Here is a 17,319-nt window from a genome sequence, read left to right on the forward strand (position 1 = left end):
ATGTTTGTAGAAGCAGTCTGCATGCCTAGGTACTTGATTTTATACACCTGTGGCCATGGAGATGATTGGAACACCTGAATCCAAATGATTTGGAGGGGTGTCACAATACGTTTGGCAATATAGTGTATGTTGGAAACATTTCTTTACTGCAGAGGTAACAGGTACGCTTTAGAATCTTAGGAATGTTGGTAGCAATATTCAGTAAGCAAATTGTTAATGCTGTCCATCAATCAACTGTTCAACAAGTGTACAAATCCAGCTTATCCAACTGACCTATCAAGTAATCCTGTGCAAAACTGGGGAACTTGTACAGTTGTGACCAAAATTATTCAACCCCCACTGAAATTGAGTGTTTTGGCCAGTTTGACATTGCTTTTGATCATTCAGTCATCTTGCTTACATTTACATTAAAGAGGCACTTGTAGGTCAGACAAATATAACATAACAGTTATAATGAAATAACCACAAATGTCTTTTCTGTGCTCACAGCATTATCAGTTTTATTCAACCCCCAAGTGACATTCAATCTTAGTACTTAGTACAGCATCCTTTTACAGTTATAACAGCTTTTAAACGTGAAGCATAGCTTGACACAAGTGTCTTGCAGCGATCTACGGGTATCTTCGCCCATTCTTCATGGGCAAAGGCCTCCAGTTCAGTCACATTCTTAGGCTTGCGCACTGCAACTGCTTTCTTTAAGTCCCACCAGAGGTTCTCAATCGGATTTAAGTCTGGTGACTGCGATGGCCACTCCAAAATGTTCCAGCCTTTCCTCTGCAACCATGCTCTAGTGGACTTGGAGGTATGCTTGGGATCATTGTCCTGTTGAAAGGTCCAACGTCTCCCAAGCCTCAGGTGTGTGACGGACTGCATCACGTTTCCATCCAATATCTCCTGGTACTGAAGAGAATTCATGGTACCTTGCACACGCTGAAGCTTCCCTGTACCTGCAGAAGCAAAACAGCCCCAAAGCATGATTGACCCTCCACCATGCTTCACAGTAGGCAAGGTGTTCTTTTCATCATAGGCCTTGTTCTTCCTCCTCCAAACATAGCGTTGATCCATGGGCCCAAACAGTTCTAATTTTGTTTCATCAGTCCACAGAACACTATCCCACAACTTTTGTGGTTTGTCCACATGGCTTTTGGCATACTGCAGTCGACTCTTCTTATTCTTTGGAGACAGCAAGGGGGTACGCCTGGGAGTTCTGGCACGGAGGCCTTCATTACGCAGTGTGCGTCTTATTGTCTGGGCTGAAACTTCTGTACCCACATCTGACAAATCTTTTCTCAGTTCCTCAGCAGTCACACGGGGACTTCTCTCCACTCTACGCTTCAGGTAGCGCACAGCAGTCGAAGTCAGCATCTTCTTTCTGCCACGACCAGGTAGCGTTTCAACAGTGCCCTTTGCCTTGAATTTGCGAATGATGCTTCCTAAGGTGTCTCTTGGTATGTTTAACATCTTTGCAATCTTCTTATAGCCATTGCCCTTCCTGTGAAGAGAAATCACCTCTTCTCTTGTCTTCCTGGACCATTCTCTTGCCTTCACCATGTTTGTAACCACACCAGTAAATGTCTAGAAGGAGCTGAGTATCACAGTCATTTTAAAGCTGCCTAATTGGTGCTTATTATGCTTGATTGCTGCTCGGTGACATCCACAGGTGTTTTCAATACCTGATGGAAAGCACCTGTATGAACCTCTGTTCTTCAGAGTGGTAGTCTTTAAGGGGTTGAATAATTGTGGCAATGAAGAAACCACATAAGAACCATTTACTACTGTATTACATAAACAATTGATGTCATTTTAGTTGCATTTGGGTAGTTACAACGTCCTTGTAGGATTTGATTCTGAATACAATTCCAAATGTACACTATAGTCCCTAAACCCCTTTACAGCATTGGGGGTTGAATAATTTTGGTCACAACTGTATATGCCCTTTCCATCTCCAGCTCAGAAAATGGAGTCTCGTCCAGATCCTTGCACACCTCTCCACTGGTTGTTGGGGACACTCTTCTTATTGATGGACTAATAGTTTTCAGAAAAGTATTTGTGGGCTGAACAATCTTAGCCTAAGTTTGTGTTTGTACAAATGATCACCTTAGGTTTTAGGCTTCTGGGGTGTGGAGGAAGAAAGCTGTAGATTTCTGCAGACACCTCTATACTCCCGCATTCAATTTCTACTCCCAGTCTAGTTAGTACAGTATATCATCATAAAATATTTATCTTAACTTCCCCTCTGCAACAGATATTAAAGAAATTTACAGGAGGAATGATTTGGAATACCTGATCTGCCTTTCTTTAATGATTAGGGAACACCTGTTGGTCTACACAAAGTTGTATTAGACCCCCAAAGCTGCAACATTGCAGCTGACTGAACCTTAAAAGTGATGGCTGCATTATTTTTTGTTATTTGGGCTTTTTTCCATTTATTTTCACCTGGTGTTCCCACCAGTGACACACTTCTTGTCTTAATATGCATCCACTCCGAATAGAGGAGCAATGGAGACACCTTTGGACCACAGCAGTTTCAGTCTGGGGAGAAGGTAGTGTTAGATGGACTAGCAGACTTAGATGGATTTGACAAAATGTTAATATTAAAGCTGAGCTCCAACAAATACTAACAAGAAGTTACAGCAAAAGTTGTTTTGTCCCTTTTGGGGTAAAGATTTCACATAAATGAATAAAAGCTGACCATTTTAAGCACCCCTGTCAGTGTTCAATGTTTTTTTCTCAGGCCTTTAATTGCCACTTTTGCTGCACAGCTTGGTCTGTTACAGGAAGTTGAAAACAACAGATTTACTGGAAAGATCACAGGATGAAAATAAAGTAAAAAAAAAAAGCCAAAAAAAGAGAAAACAATGCAGTCATCACATCTAATCTGTAAGCTGCATTAGAATACATTTTTGTTCTGGGTTTGATAGGAACACCTAGTTGGAAAAAAAACAACACCTGGGGGCAGGTGCTATGTCCCTATATGCATGTAAAGCTTTATTTTCAGTTTCGCCTGTGAGTGTACTTTTAATCCTGCTAAATAAACCTGGCACCCTGCCTAATCTATTATATTGCTTGCAAAACTATAAAGTCATGGCTTGATCGAGCACTTATTGTTATTCCACTGTGTAGCTTTTATTATGACCAACTCACAAATGAAACTAGCTGAAAGACAGCATTAATTTCTGCAACACAGAGAGAAATCCCAAGGACATTCAAACACCAGCACTGCCAATGTATTTCTCACAGATGTGTGCTGTATGCTCATAGATTAACAGCTCCACTGAGTGCTCTGTCTGATAATGCCTAACACCCTGGCATCAAAAATTATTGCAATGCATATTAAATCAGCAGTACACAAACTATGGTCCTGTATGATAGGGTACATTGCCGTCTTCAAATAAGGACTTCACTAAGCACTATGTGAAACTAAAATGGACGCATTATAAAACACTAGAAGAATCAATTGATTATATATACCGTATTTTTCGCTCCATAAGACGCACCTGACCATAAGACGCACCTAGGTTTTAGAGGCGAAAAACAAGAAAAAAAAATATTCTGAACCAATGGACTGCAGACACAGTACAGGGGATGACCGGAGACTGCGGACACAATACAGGAGATGACCAGAGACTGCGGACACAGTGCAGGAGATGACCAGAGACTGCGGACACAGTGCAGGAGATGACCAGAGACTGCGGACACAGTGCAGGAGATGACCAGAGACTGCGGACACAGTGCAGGAGATGACCAGAGACTGCGGACACAGTGCAGGAGATGACCAGAGACTGCGGACACAGTGCAGGAGATGACCAGAGACTGCGGACACAGTGCAGGAGATGACCAGAGACTGCCGACACAGTGCAGGAGATGACCAGAGACTGCCGACACAGTGCAGGAGATGACCAGAGACTGCGGACACAGTGCAGGAGATGACCAGAGACTGCGGACACAGTGCAGGAGATGACCAGAGACTGCGGACACAGTGCAGGAGATGACCAGAGACTGCGGACACAGTGCAGTGGATGACCAGAGACTGCAGACAGTGCAGGGAATGACCAGAGACTGCAGACAGTGCAGGGAATGACCAGAGACTGCGGACAGTGCAGGGAATGACCAGAGACTGCAGACAGTGCAGGGAATGACCAGAGACTGCAGACAGTGCAGGGAATGACCAGAGACTGCAGACAGTGCAGGGAATGACCAGAGACTGCAGACAGTGCAGGGGATGACCAAGAGACTGTAGACAGTGCAGGGAATGATCAGAGACTGTAGACAGTGCAGGGAATGACCAGAGACTGTAGACAGTGCAGGGAATGACCAGAGACTGCAGACAGTGCAGGGAATGACCAGAGACTGTAGACAGTGCAGGGAAATGACCAGAGACTGCAGACAGTGCAGGGAATGACCAGAGACTGCTGACCTTTGGGGAGGGAGGGGGAGCAGGTACCTGAATTTGACAGGTACCCGCTCCCGCGGCGTTGTCTTTCCCTCTTCTTCCCGGGCCGGGAAGCGCTGCGCTTTGTGAATGGCCCGGCGCCTTCTGGGACCTGTCATGTGTCCCAGAAGACACTGGATCATTCACAAAGCGCAGCACATGCGCAGTGGGCACCCGGCTGTCACAGAAGCCAGCGCGGGAAGACTGTGCAGTGCTGGAGCGAGGAACAGGTAAGGCCCTGCAGGAGAGAACAGCTGAGCGGCCAGCCCGGTATTCTGACATGGTGACGGCACAAATACCGGACCGGCCGCTTTATATTCGCTCCATAAGACGCACTGACATTTTCCCCCCTTTTTTTGGGGGAAAAAAGTGCGTCTTATGGAGCGAAAAATACGGCATATATTTATTTTAAGGAAACATCCCTTCCTAGCCTGCCAAGATAAATGTGCAAAATTAGAATTTTAACTTTATAGTGTGGCCACTCCCCCCAAAAATTCAGTAACGCACACCCCATAAATTTCATGAAAGGGTTTAAAGTGGGACCTTTAGAGATGACTCCATGAATCTTCAGACATCTTCTACAATATCCAGGAGTCCAAAATCCAGTATGTTCACTTGTCATCTCATAATCCCTTCAATGTATTTTAAAATATAAAAACATTTTAAAGAAATTTGGAATAAATATGGAACTTTTACCGATATAAAATGAGGATTCCGACACTCCCATTTAGTAGAGTTGGCACTTACTACCATTTACAGTAATATTGCTCCCTTCTCAAATAACTCAGATTTAGATTCTGGAGATCTGGTCCCACCTTCTTCCTTCCACTCACACTTTAGTATTGGTCAGAAAAACAAACAGTGATTTTAAAACCAAAGTCAATATTTGCATAGAATATCTGCTCTTCAGCCCAGTTAGCGGTTTGCTAGAAAGGTTTTTCATCTGACACTTACATTCCTATTGCTATTTTAGAACAGCAAGGAATACTAAAAAATAACAGAACATACAGATCCACCAGATGAATTGGGAATGTGGTGAGACATCACCTGACCACAGAACAATCAGTCCTATTGGTCACAGTTTACAAAAATTTAAGTGTATTATAAAATGTAATATGAAAAGATATCGAAAACAAAATCACGTTAAGGGTCTGGGGGTAATCAATATGGAACATGATCAATGAATAAAAGACACTTTATTGAGCCTTTGACATTGCAAACCTATGAGTTATTCAATTTTGTAAATGGGGAAACGTCTGAGTAGATTTTTATAGACTACAGCTGTCTGATCGCCAAGTACAAAGCCTCACTTAAGTGGATTGACATTTCAAATGAACAATATGCAACTAAATGTATAATGCACAGCACTGTATTGTCATCTTTAAAGGGCAGGACTGTCTGTCTATCCCTCTATCTTGGTTAATATCTACCATGAGGAGATGTTGGGTGTCTTGATCTAAACATTTTGTACATAAAAAAGCTGATTGGCAATTGCACTTTTAAAGACTGAGGCTCATTTACTTACAAGATTATTTACTCGGATTGTGCAGCAAACAGTTTATGGGAAACAAACTGCTAAACCTGAGATACTGGAGACAGATTCAAAATCTGTATTTGACTTCCCTTTATTCTCTGTTAATCAGAGATATACTGTAAGCAGTCCAGGTGTGCATCGCCTAAAGTGCACTTAAAGCAACTTTGTTGCTGGAAAAAATGCCAAAAAAGCACCTTTGCAAGTAAAAAAAACAAGCAAAACACAAAAAAAGACATCTAATACTTACCTCTCCCATGGTCTGTGCTGACAAATTTCACTGAATTGAAGAAATACCAGAGCTTGAGGAATCTTCAGAATCCAAAAGTACCAGAAGTATCAAATTCAAGGTCCACCACTACAATCAGTGGTTTCTCACACCAATCCCTATGTCACTACAGAATAAAGCAGTGAAGTAGGGACAGGTGCATCAAACCACTGAGCTCAGTGGGGTACCAGACAACCAAAACTCCTAGAAGTGTTGGATTCTGAGAACTTTTCAGGCACTGGCATATGGGCAGACAGGGGTGTTAAGTACTGTACAGTGCCTTTAAAAAGTATTCATACCCCCTGAAATTTTCCACATTTTGTCATGTTAAAACAAAAACATAAATGTATTTTATCGGGATTTTATGTGATAGACCAACACAAAGTGGCACATAATTGTGAAGTGGAAGAAAAATGATAAATCATTTTAATTTTCTTTTACAAATAAATATCTGAAAAGTGTGGAGTGCATTTGTATTCAGCCCCCCGGAGTCAATACTTTTAGAACCCCCTTTCGCTGCAATTACAGCTGCAAGTCTTTTTTGGGTGTCTCTACCAGCTTTGCACATCTAGAGAGAGACATTTTTGCCCATTCTTCTTTGCAAAATAGCTCCAGCTCTGTCAGATTGGATGGAGAGCGTCTGTGAACAGCAATTGTCAAGTCTTACCACAGATTCTCAGTTGGATTTAGGTCTGGACTTTGACTGGGTCATTCTAACATGAATATGCTTTAATCTAAACCACTCCATTGTAGCTCTGGCTGTATGTTTAGAGTCATTGTCCTGCTGGAAGGTGAACGTCCACCCCAGTCTCAAATCTTTTGCAGACTTTAACAGGTTTTCTTCTAAGACTGCCCTGTATTTGGCTCCATCCATCTTCCCATCAACTCTGACCAGCTTCCCTGTTAAAGAAAAGCATCCCCACAACATGATGCTGCTACCACCATGTTTCATGGTGGGGATGGTGTGTTCAGGGTGATGTGCAGTGTTCGTTTTCTGCCACATATATCGTTTTGCTTTTAGGCTACAAAGTTAAATTTTGGTCTCATCTGACCAGAGCCCCTTCTTCCACGTTTGCTGTGTCCCCCACATGGCTTCTCGCAAACTGCAAATGGGACTTCTTATGGCTTTTAACAATGGCTTTCTTCTTGCCACTCTTCCATAAAGGCCAGACGTTTGGAGTGCATGACTAATAGTTGTCCTGTGGACAGATTCTCCCACCTGAGCTGTGGATCTCTGCAGCTCCTCCAGAGTTACCATGGGCCTCTTAACTGCTTCTCTGATTAATGTTCTCCTTGCCCGGCCTGTAAGTTTAGGTGAACAGCCACGTCTTGGTAGGTTTGCAGTTGTGTCATACTCTTTCCATTTTCGGATGATGGATTGAACAGTGCTCTGTGAGATGTTCAAAGCTTGGGATATTTTTTTTTAAAACCTAACCCTGCTTTAAACTTATCCACAGCTTTATCCCTGACCTGCATGGTGTGTTTTTTGTTCACCAACGTTCTCTAACAAACCTCTGGGGGCTACACAGAACAGCTGTATTTGTACTGAGATTAAATTAAACACAGGTGGACTCAATTTACTAATTAGGTGACTTCTGAAGGCAATAGGTTCCACTAGATTTTAGTTAGGGGTATCAGAGTAAAGGGGGCTATTTTCAGATATTTATTTGTAACAAATATTCAAAATTATTTATCATTTTCCTTCCACTTCACAATTATGTGCTACTTTGTGTTGGTTTATCACATAAAATCCCAATAAGATTCATTTACATTTTTGGTTGTAACATGACAAAATGTGAAAAATTTCAAGGGGTACAAATACTTTTTCAAGGCACTGTATGTCTTGCAAAAGGCATTTTTTTTTTACATTTTTATTTAGTGCTGCTTTAAAGCAGCGGTCTCCACACTGTGGCCCGGGGCCAGATGCGGCCCTTTTTTTTTTGCCTTTACTCGGCCCTTGGGGCACTATTCTTCCCACTGACCCCAAGAATGAGGCACTATTTCTTCCACTGACACCAACAATGGGCAATGTTATTCCCACTATTAACAATTGGGCACCAGTCCTACCACTGACACCAATGGTGGGGCACTATTCCTCCCACTGATACCACCGATGGGGCATTATTCCTCCCCCTATTACTAAAGATGGGGCATTGTTTACTCCCACTGATGTCAGGACATTTTCTACTTCCTTTGACCACATTCTGGACTCCTAAAGTCTGAAGAACAGTTAACTTGCCACTTTGTTTAAAAAGTTTGGAGATCCCTGCTTTAAAGAATAACTACACTTTTAGTACAGCTATACTTCAAATTAGCCCTCTTAGTAAGCCCCAAAATACCAGTCCCCCCTCTTCAGATATCTTCACTAAACAGCTTGCTGGGAACTACAAAGTCACCATTTCATAATCTACAGGGTGAGCGAACGTTGCTGAGGAGCAAAGACAGGTGGTATAAGTTTTGAGGAGCTTACTTTAAAAGATAACTTTACATTTCACATGAAGAAAAGATCATCAAAGGCTCTCACTATTAACAGATGATTTCCCTAGCATAGTTCATTGAAACACGCTGAGACAAAAATATGGGAGCTGTCATTGCCAACTTGTTGCAAGCTCCTGGGCTGCCATTTCTATCCTTCCTTCAAAACCTGCTTAGCCACTTACCTGGAATAAGCAAGTGTTCATCAGGTGTCAGACCCCTGAAGGGTATGCTTATAAAACCGATAATCTGACCTTTACTGCAGGTAAAACATTCTGGTGCATGTGTTTTAAATTTGTGATTCATTCACCATCAGTGAATGCCTGGTAAAAGTGACATTCACTACATTTTAAATATGCCCCTTAGGCTAAACATACAGTATTTGTTCCTGGTCAGTGACTCAGCAAGCAGTAAAGCAACAATGCCGCAAATCACCAGAAAACGCAAGACCTGCACAAGTGCTGAGAGGCCAAATGAACACTTTCTCCCTCTATACACTACATGTTTATGTATAAATATTGTATAGTTCCTATTGTTCATGAAGTATAAATATACTTTTCTGTAACCTTGGGATGAGATGTTAGCATGATGAAAAAAAAAGTACTGCTTGTACTCCTTCATTGATATTCCTGGATGCAAGACAAGCAATCATTATAACTTAGATAGCGAAATTGTTTTCAGGATATATAAGAGGAAATAATCTGCAGATCAGGTGTAAAAAAGCCTAATCTACCATTATATGCCCTGCCTATAGGCACACAACAACCATAATTACGGCAAAGGCTTTAACAATACTGCAAATGTCTATTTAAAGAAAAGCAAATGTTTTGTCTGGAGTGCTGAATCTAAATCCACAGTTGTTTACTGCAGATAAACAAAAGGGGAAAAAAATGGGCCTGTAATTAAGGAACAGCTGAGATAAATATATAACGTACGATACTTGGAAGTACTACCGCTTTTGTTTCGAGCCATTTGAATTCCTCATAAGTCTTGCGCTCACAGATCTGGGACTTTTGAATTTGCCACTTAGTAAAATAAACACAATTTGCTACGGCAAGACACAAAGAAATATGATATTGCGTAAATAAGCGTCCAGATGGTGAAGTTCGATATGAAATTAAATTATCCATAATGGACACATGCTGTGAGGACAGGGACATAAGTTGAAAGGTCATAAAGTTGGTGCTCTGGTGCTTTAAGTAGTAACGCTAATGTGTTGTCAATCTGATAGATAAACTAGCATAAGACATTGGATGGTTTCTGAACACTCACCCACGGTTGTTCAAAGCTGTAAGTACGCCTGCGCTCATCGACATCGTCCTCATGCCGGGCCTGCTGGAATTCTTGTCGAAGGCGCTGTATTCGGTCATGGTTGCTTGGAGTTGATCGATTACTGAAACAGAAAAATCTAATTTGAGCTCTGCTGCAGTATAGCTTGTTAACATTAGTACACAACTTTAAAATGTCTACAAATAGATATCAGCACAAACTAAACAGGATATAAGGTATCTATAGACAGGATGATAGTCATCTGACAATGATCTGACTGCCGAATGTCCATTCTTCGTAACAAATTGGGCATAAAAAAGGCACACTTGTCTCAGCTAAGCAAGCCTGTTGATGCAGCTAGCAGCTACGCATGGCACAGGTTTAATTTTGGGAGAACCCAAGTGATTCTTACCCCAATAGATCTTTGGTTTGTGTACAGAAGGTGCTGAGAACCCATAAACTCATAATCTTCTCCTGGACTGAGCTTAATCAGGCTTGCCTGACTGGCTGATGAATTAGCTGGAACAGCTATTGCACAACAAAGCAATGCCAAATTCTAAACTTAACAACACAGTAAGTACAATATAGTATATCTAAAGCAGGGGTGTCAAAATGACGGCCCTCCATCATGCCTCTGCCTTTGGGAGTCATTCTTCCAACTGTAATTCTTGCAATGCCTCATGGGACTTGTAGTTTGGCAACAGCGGGAGGGACGCCAGTTTGACACCCATGATCTAAAGGATGACTTGTTTCCATTGTTTTCCCAAAAATCTTTTTTTAAAAAAATTAACCTTTACCTCTTGTCCTGTACAAACAACTAGAGTGATATGAAATCCAGTTGTCTCTTAAACAAGTGCCCCAATGGAGGATTTCCCCCTTATTTCTGTTAAATTGACAACTAAAAATGTTGCATAGTCAGCAATATAAACCTGAAAGGGGTTATAATCCACCACTACTATTCAAAACTATAAATACATTTGGTGTTACATGTACTTTAAAGTTGGAGGGCTGTATTTACTACTCTTGCTATGTATTTAGAAATGTTAAGTCTAATGGTCAGACTCCATCCCTCCACCAGTGTACCTCCATTAAATTCTGTCCATCTCCCATTATATTCTCACTCTACACCACTGCCAAAAGCTAAAACATACACTTTGGTTGGACTAACTCTTTAACCCCAAACCATCACTTGGCAGCTGCATAAATACAGTTAAATTAACAGCTCTTAATGATCAGGGCAGAGTTTTAAATACACATTAAAAGATGAAAGCTGCATGATATGGCTTAAAAGCTACTTATGCGTTTGGGTTATAGAGATGGCTACTTTATGACCAATGAAGTGGTCTGCCAGTACATTCGGTTTATTTTCACTAATCAATGAGATGCTGTCATCTACGCCTTTATTGACTACTGCATTTGAATGGAGCATCACTGCTGTACACCCATCATATGAAACTTGAGATATTTTGTTTAAACTGCATATAAAAGGAAAAAAGGAATAATTTAAATATTAATTTAAAAGGTTTAAAGCAAGACTGAGAATTTCTTCCCAATACAAGTCAGGACTGCAAAAGCAAATCACAGCAACTTACAGGAAAATCGAAGCAACTCAGGAAACATTTGCAAGCATACTGCACTTGACGAGTGTCTGCATCCGATGCCCATTGCACATGAGCCTTTATTCTCCCACTGACATTTTAATTCAAGTTTAAGAGCTGTCAGACTGTTCTTCCTGTGTTTCTTTACAATACGGTCATATATATATATATATATATATATATATATATATAAAATAGAACTTTCTTTCTAACATCAATGAACATGGCCACAAGATAAACAATGTTAATGTCACATCCAGCAGAAAAGATGACCTGATGATGACTTTTCTTTTTAAAACGTCAGGCAGCCATCACTAGCTATACTTTGAAGTATCTGAAGGAGAAACATCAAAATCATGTCAAATCGCTAAAAAACCCACCCAAAAAAACAAAGCTCCTCTTCTTAACTGAAAGTGATTGGAGAGAAGCGCCTTAGTACTAAACAATTGTAAAGCTGCTATGCACGAATGAGGTACCAATAACCCCTAGAAGACCTTACTAAACATAAAATAAAGTGCAGCGCTAAACATATATAGATAATGACATGTATTCAATCAGTTCGATCAATAAAAAGTCCTCCTCAATTAGGTGACAGAGATTAGGTGCTCAAGTATGCAGGTGACTTAGGTATTCAGGTGACTTGGTTGAGGTATCCGTGCACGAAAGTGATAAAGCAATGCGCACTCACCAGACCCGCATAAAATATGCGCCTTTGTGTATAAATGATCCAGATGTCATCCGATACTGGGTGGTCCTCCCTCAGCTGTGTATGAGGCTGATGATCCTCTCCACTTAGGGGTCCCCCTGGTGTTGGACGTTAAAGGATCTGGTCTGGGTCCCTCCGGTGTATCCAGGAGCAGGTCTGCAAATTAGAGTGCTCCCCCTCCTTGCTGTTCCTTCACATGTGTGTTTCTCTGTGCTCACCTGTGCTCACCTAGATATAGGTGAGCACAGAGAAACACACATGTGAAGGAACAGCAAGGAGGGGGAGCACTCTAATTTGCAGACCTGCTCCTGGATACACCGGAGGGACCCAGACCAGATCCTTTAACGTCCAACACCAGGGGGACCCCTAAGTGGAGAGGATCATCAGCCTCATACACAGCTGAGGGAGGACCACCCAGTATCGGATGACATCTGGATCATTTATACACAAAGGCGCATATTTTATGCGGGTCTGGTGAGTGCGCATTGCTTTATCACTTTCGTGCACGGATACCTCAACCAAGTCACCTGAATACCTAAGTCACCTGCATACTTGAGCACCTAATCTCTGTCACCTAATTGAGGAGGACTTTTTATTGATCGAACTGATTGAATACATGTCATTATCTATATATGTTTAGCGCTGCACTTTATTTTATGTTTAGTATCCTCTTCTTAACTATCTGAAATAAAAATTTAGTTGTCCTACACTGTTAAATCAGCCTCTTCCTTTCACTTGGAACCATAGATTAAAAGTTTCAATAATTCTACGAGGGAACACTGTCAGACAAGACATATACTTTGATAAATGACACCAACTGTATGAAATATAATCTAAAAAACTGGGGCTGCAATACCTACCTTACATCTGGAACTGTCCCCCCACAGTACCTATTTTCTGCCACAAGATGCCTTCAGTCTTTCGGGTTGAGTAATGCCCAGCCATGAAAGACTTAAGGCAGGCGAAGCATGCAGAACACACAGAGTAGGTGTCACTACGGCACCCTTTACTCTTAACATGGAGAGTAGGGTTGATGTCATCAGGTCAGTGCTGCTCTCTGCATCATTGAAGACCAGTCATGGCCAGGAGTAGACCAATGAGGACCCTACGTGTTATGTTAATGGACAAGAGACATCAGAAAAAAGGCAGGTATAAAATAAAAACATAGCATAACGTTGGGGGGCCTTAAGAAATAAAAGGGGGTTTACCTGCCAAGAACTCGGCATGGAGTTGGGCTTTAACCACAGTTAAAGTATATCTTATGCTTTTTGCATTGATAAAAATAAGTATTGGAAAGTGTAAAACCACTGCCATGTTTTTGTATGTTAGAATTTGTGTTCTGTTGGGAGATTTCCCTTGACTTCCCATCTTGTAGACACAACAGGAAGCAAAGGAAGTCTCTTCAAAAAATGGGAAATCCTCTCTTAGTTGTCACCACAACAACTTTAACCATTGCAAGTTTTCATCCTAGTTCTATTGAAAACCCAATCTTCCCTCCATTTCAGACCTGGGGACAAATGGTCACCAGTTGCTAACCTTTTATATCTACCCAAAACAAAGTTTTGTCTTTAGATACACTCTGGCTTTTACCGGTAGCTGTGCTTTACAGTATCTTGTTATCCAAGGCCGACATCTGATAAATGTATTATTCTTGCAATCTCCAAGACAGGAAGATTTCAGAATGACACGTGCTTATTACATATAATACATCCACATATTGTAGGATAAATTGAACTTCAATAGAATGCATTGCCCTATACTAGCAGCCTTTGATTGAAAGAATTCCATCTTCCATCAGTGCTCTGGATATCAGGTCACTGCACTGATTAGCCTATAATATATGCAAAGTATTCCATTGTGGTGATAGAACCTGTTATCCACCCAACTGGAAGAAGTCTATTACTTGCTGTATATAATATGCAATCCATTCAATGCTCTGAATCTTCTTCTGACACCTCATGTATGTAAACCTATCAATGGATGTTTAGGAAAAAAAAAACAATGTTGACTTGAGTATTCAAAGTTCAGTCAAACATTCCATTAAAAAATTGCTCACTAGTTCATGTTCTTCATGCAGTTTCTCAAACAGACAGAAGACAATTGCCCTTTGGATCCCCGTGTCCACAGGAATTAACATACAGGCATCCAGGTGCATTTGGAGCCAATTTGTACATGCATTTGGAAGTGTGGAAATGCTTGCTATAGTTGAATGTACCCTAGGGGCATTTGGTCCAGTTGTGGTAAAGTGGTTGTAAACCTCAGATATGAAATAGGAACAAAACATATCCCTGCATAGTGTGTACTTGTGTCAATTAAGAGCAAAGTGTCAATTCTGCCTGCTGCTTCATTTCTCTGTTATCTGCATGAGTAATCTCTGACAAGTTTTCCTGACACCAAGAGAAAGTGGTGACAAGGGAGGGAGCTCCATCATACAGCATGTGATTGACAGCCTCAGCTCTGTTCCTTTTTGAAAGGGGGGGGGGTGTCTCTTCCCTTCAATCACCTCTCAGAACTCTCCTCACTGAGCTCTGCAGTGTGTAATTTCAGCTCTTCCCTTTGTTCTGAACAATCAAGCTTTGCAAGCTCAGTGACGGATAAAGAGAAGACTGCAGATAAACAGGTACAACATATGTATAAGTATCTGTTTCATCCCTGTGTATCACCTGAGAGCAGTCACTTCACTGGTTATATGTGAGGGTTTACAACCACTTTCACACAAAATAGAAATGTCTGTGTCCCACGACCATTTAGCCTGATTTTACTTGCTAAATCCAGGAATATCTAAATGCGGGAAAAAGTGATCTGGGAAGCATGAAAGTTTTTTTTTATACTTACAAGATAACTTCCCCTGTGTTTGACATGGGTGGCTTGTGTGTACATGGGGCCCAAAGCTGACCCCCTGGCATTTGTATTTCTGCCCATCCAATTTAGAGATTTATGTAGCTCTGCCAAACAGCTCTGCCAACAGAGACCCAATTTTTTTTCTGCTACAGTTAATACTTCTGGATCTTATTCCTCTCCCAGCTTTTGACTGAACAATGAAAAAACGCAGCAGTCTGATGGTCTTATCAGAATGCTCCTTACACTGCAACACAACTGACTTGCTCCTTGTGCTGCTTCTCCCTGCCCCGGCACTGAGCTTTGCTGTGCAGAAATTGTAAGAGGCGTACACTAGGTCAAATGAAGGTAGTTTCACTGCTTGCATTAATAAATACAGGTCTGTATCATTTCTTTTACATCTTTCTGTAGTACAGCTTTCAGGCTAGTAATTGTGAGTCTTTGAGTGCGATAATAAAGTGGATAAAAGTGGAAAACAACATAAAAACAAAGGTTTATTCCAATAAAGCAACACATAGATCTCTCTAATAAGCCTGCTATGTATAAGTGATATGTTCGAAATGGTGCATTCATGGGCTTACTGTGCAACTGCATAGCACTCAAACTGTAATATTAGTTAAATTTAAACGAGAAATTAGTATTAAATTTTAATGCATGCTCATTTGGTTTGCAGAACAAAATTCAAACTCCATGAATGTTGTTTTGCACTGATGGGATGCTACAGATTCCTCCTGTTGTGAATAAATATCCCCACGGAAAGTTCAGGCATTCTGTCATTGTTCTTCAGGTTATTTTGTAATTAAACTCATATATTAGTGAGATGTAAGATATGCTAATAAGTTGTAAGTTTAAAATTACTTATCAGTTCACAAAACAATGTCATGCTCATTCTCGGAGCCAAAAAAAAAAATGGCATATGAGAAAACCCAAAACAACTGCATGCATGGGAAGGCAAAAAAAATCTGCAAAAGTACTGACAGACTTATAACAGCGTGCCTTTAAAATGTTGCCTTGTTACATTATTAACATGGTATAAAATGTTCTTTTTTAGTTTAGGTTTGGAAGTGTTAAAGAACAGGTATATCAAAATGAACACTATCCAGGCCCCACCCACTCTTGCCCCCCAAGCTATATCTCTATCTCCCCCACCCCAGATTTCTGACCTCTGCATCGCAGTGCCAGAGCCACTATATTGTTCACTTCCTCTGCTAGGAAATCCTATTTTTGCCTTGGTTCCACCTGTCCAGCAAGTCCTCAGACTTGAATGAGGTGGATGGAGATTCTCATTACTCCCCATTCAAGTCTAAGGGGGCTTATGTGTCCACGTGTGGTCTGTGCTGAAGAAATCTTAGTTGTAGAGAAAGGAAACATCTGAGTAGCCTACAGCTAAGATGGGGGGGGGGGCTTAGGGATGATGTAATTCTTTAAGTGCCCCATTCACACTGGAAAAAAATCTGATGGGTTTTACTACATGCATTACTTTAAAAAAAAGCACTGCAACGGTACCGTGCGATCTAGAGCAGGCAAATGCATTGTCTGCGATGTTGTTCGGAATCTGTTGACAACCGCAGCAGATAGCGCACATCTAGTGCATTTGGAATGTGGTGCGGGAAACATGCATGCAACGAGGGTTTCCCGCATCACATTCCAAAAGCAATAGGTGTGCTATCTGCTGCGGTTGTCAACAGATTCCGAAAAACATCGCAAGCAGTGCATTTGCCTGCTCTAGATCGCATGGTACCGCAGTGTGAGCCAGTTGCAGTGTGTTTTTTAAAAGTAGTGCATGCAGTACAACTCCATCAGTGTGCGTATGTGTCCCCACTAGTAAGATCTCTCTAATACGCCTGCTATGCATAAGTGATATGTTCGAAATGGTGCATTCATGGGCTTACTGTGCAACTGCATAGCACTCAAACTGTAATATTAGTTAAATTTAAACGAGAAATTAGAATTAAATTTTAATGCATGCTCATTTGGTTTGCAGAACAAAATTCAAACTCCATGAATGCTGTTTTGCACTGATGGGATGCTATAGATTCCTCCTGTTGTGAATACATATCCCCATGGAAAGTTTAGGCATTTTGTCATTGTTCTTTAGGTTATTTTGTAATTAAACTCATATATTGGTGAGATGTAAGATATGCAAATAAATTGTAAGTTAGAAAAATGATTTATCAGCCATGAATGCACCATTTAAAACAT

General features: G+C 41.1%; 1 protein-coding gene across 10 annotated transcripts in view; it reads right to left on the minus strand.

The window, feature by feature from the left end:
• Positions 1-17,319, minus strand: part of PARD3 (par-3 family cell polarity regulator) — an 814,686-nt gene that overhangs the window by 31,159 nt on the left and 766,208 nt on the right. For all 10 annotated transcript variants that reach the window (XM_089668705.1, XM_089668703.1, XM_089668701.1 and 7 more), the window contains one exon: positions 9,979-10,099. In XM_089668705.1, the coding sequence (XP_089524831.1) occupies positions 9,979-10,099 (121 nt within the window). The remainder of the gene's footprint in view (positions 1-9,978; positions 10,100-17,319) is intronic.

Source organism: Staurois parvus, unplaced genomic scaffold (assembly GCF_062004578.1).
Source record: "Staurois parvus isolate SC_StPar_1 unplaced genomic scaffold, SC_StPar_1.0 ptg000061l, whole genome shotgun sequence".
Lineage (NCBI taxonomy): Eukaryota > Metazoa > Chordata > Amphibia > Anura > Ranidae > Staurois > Staurois parvus.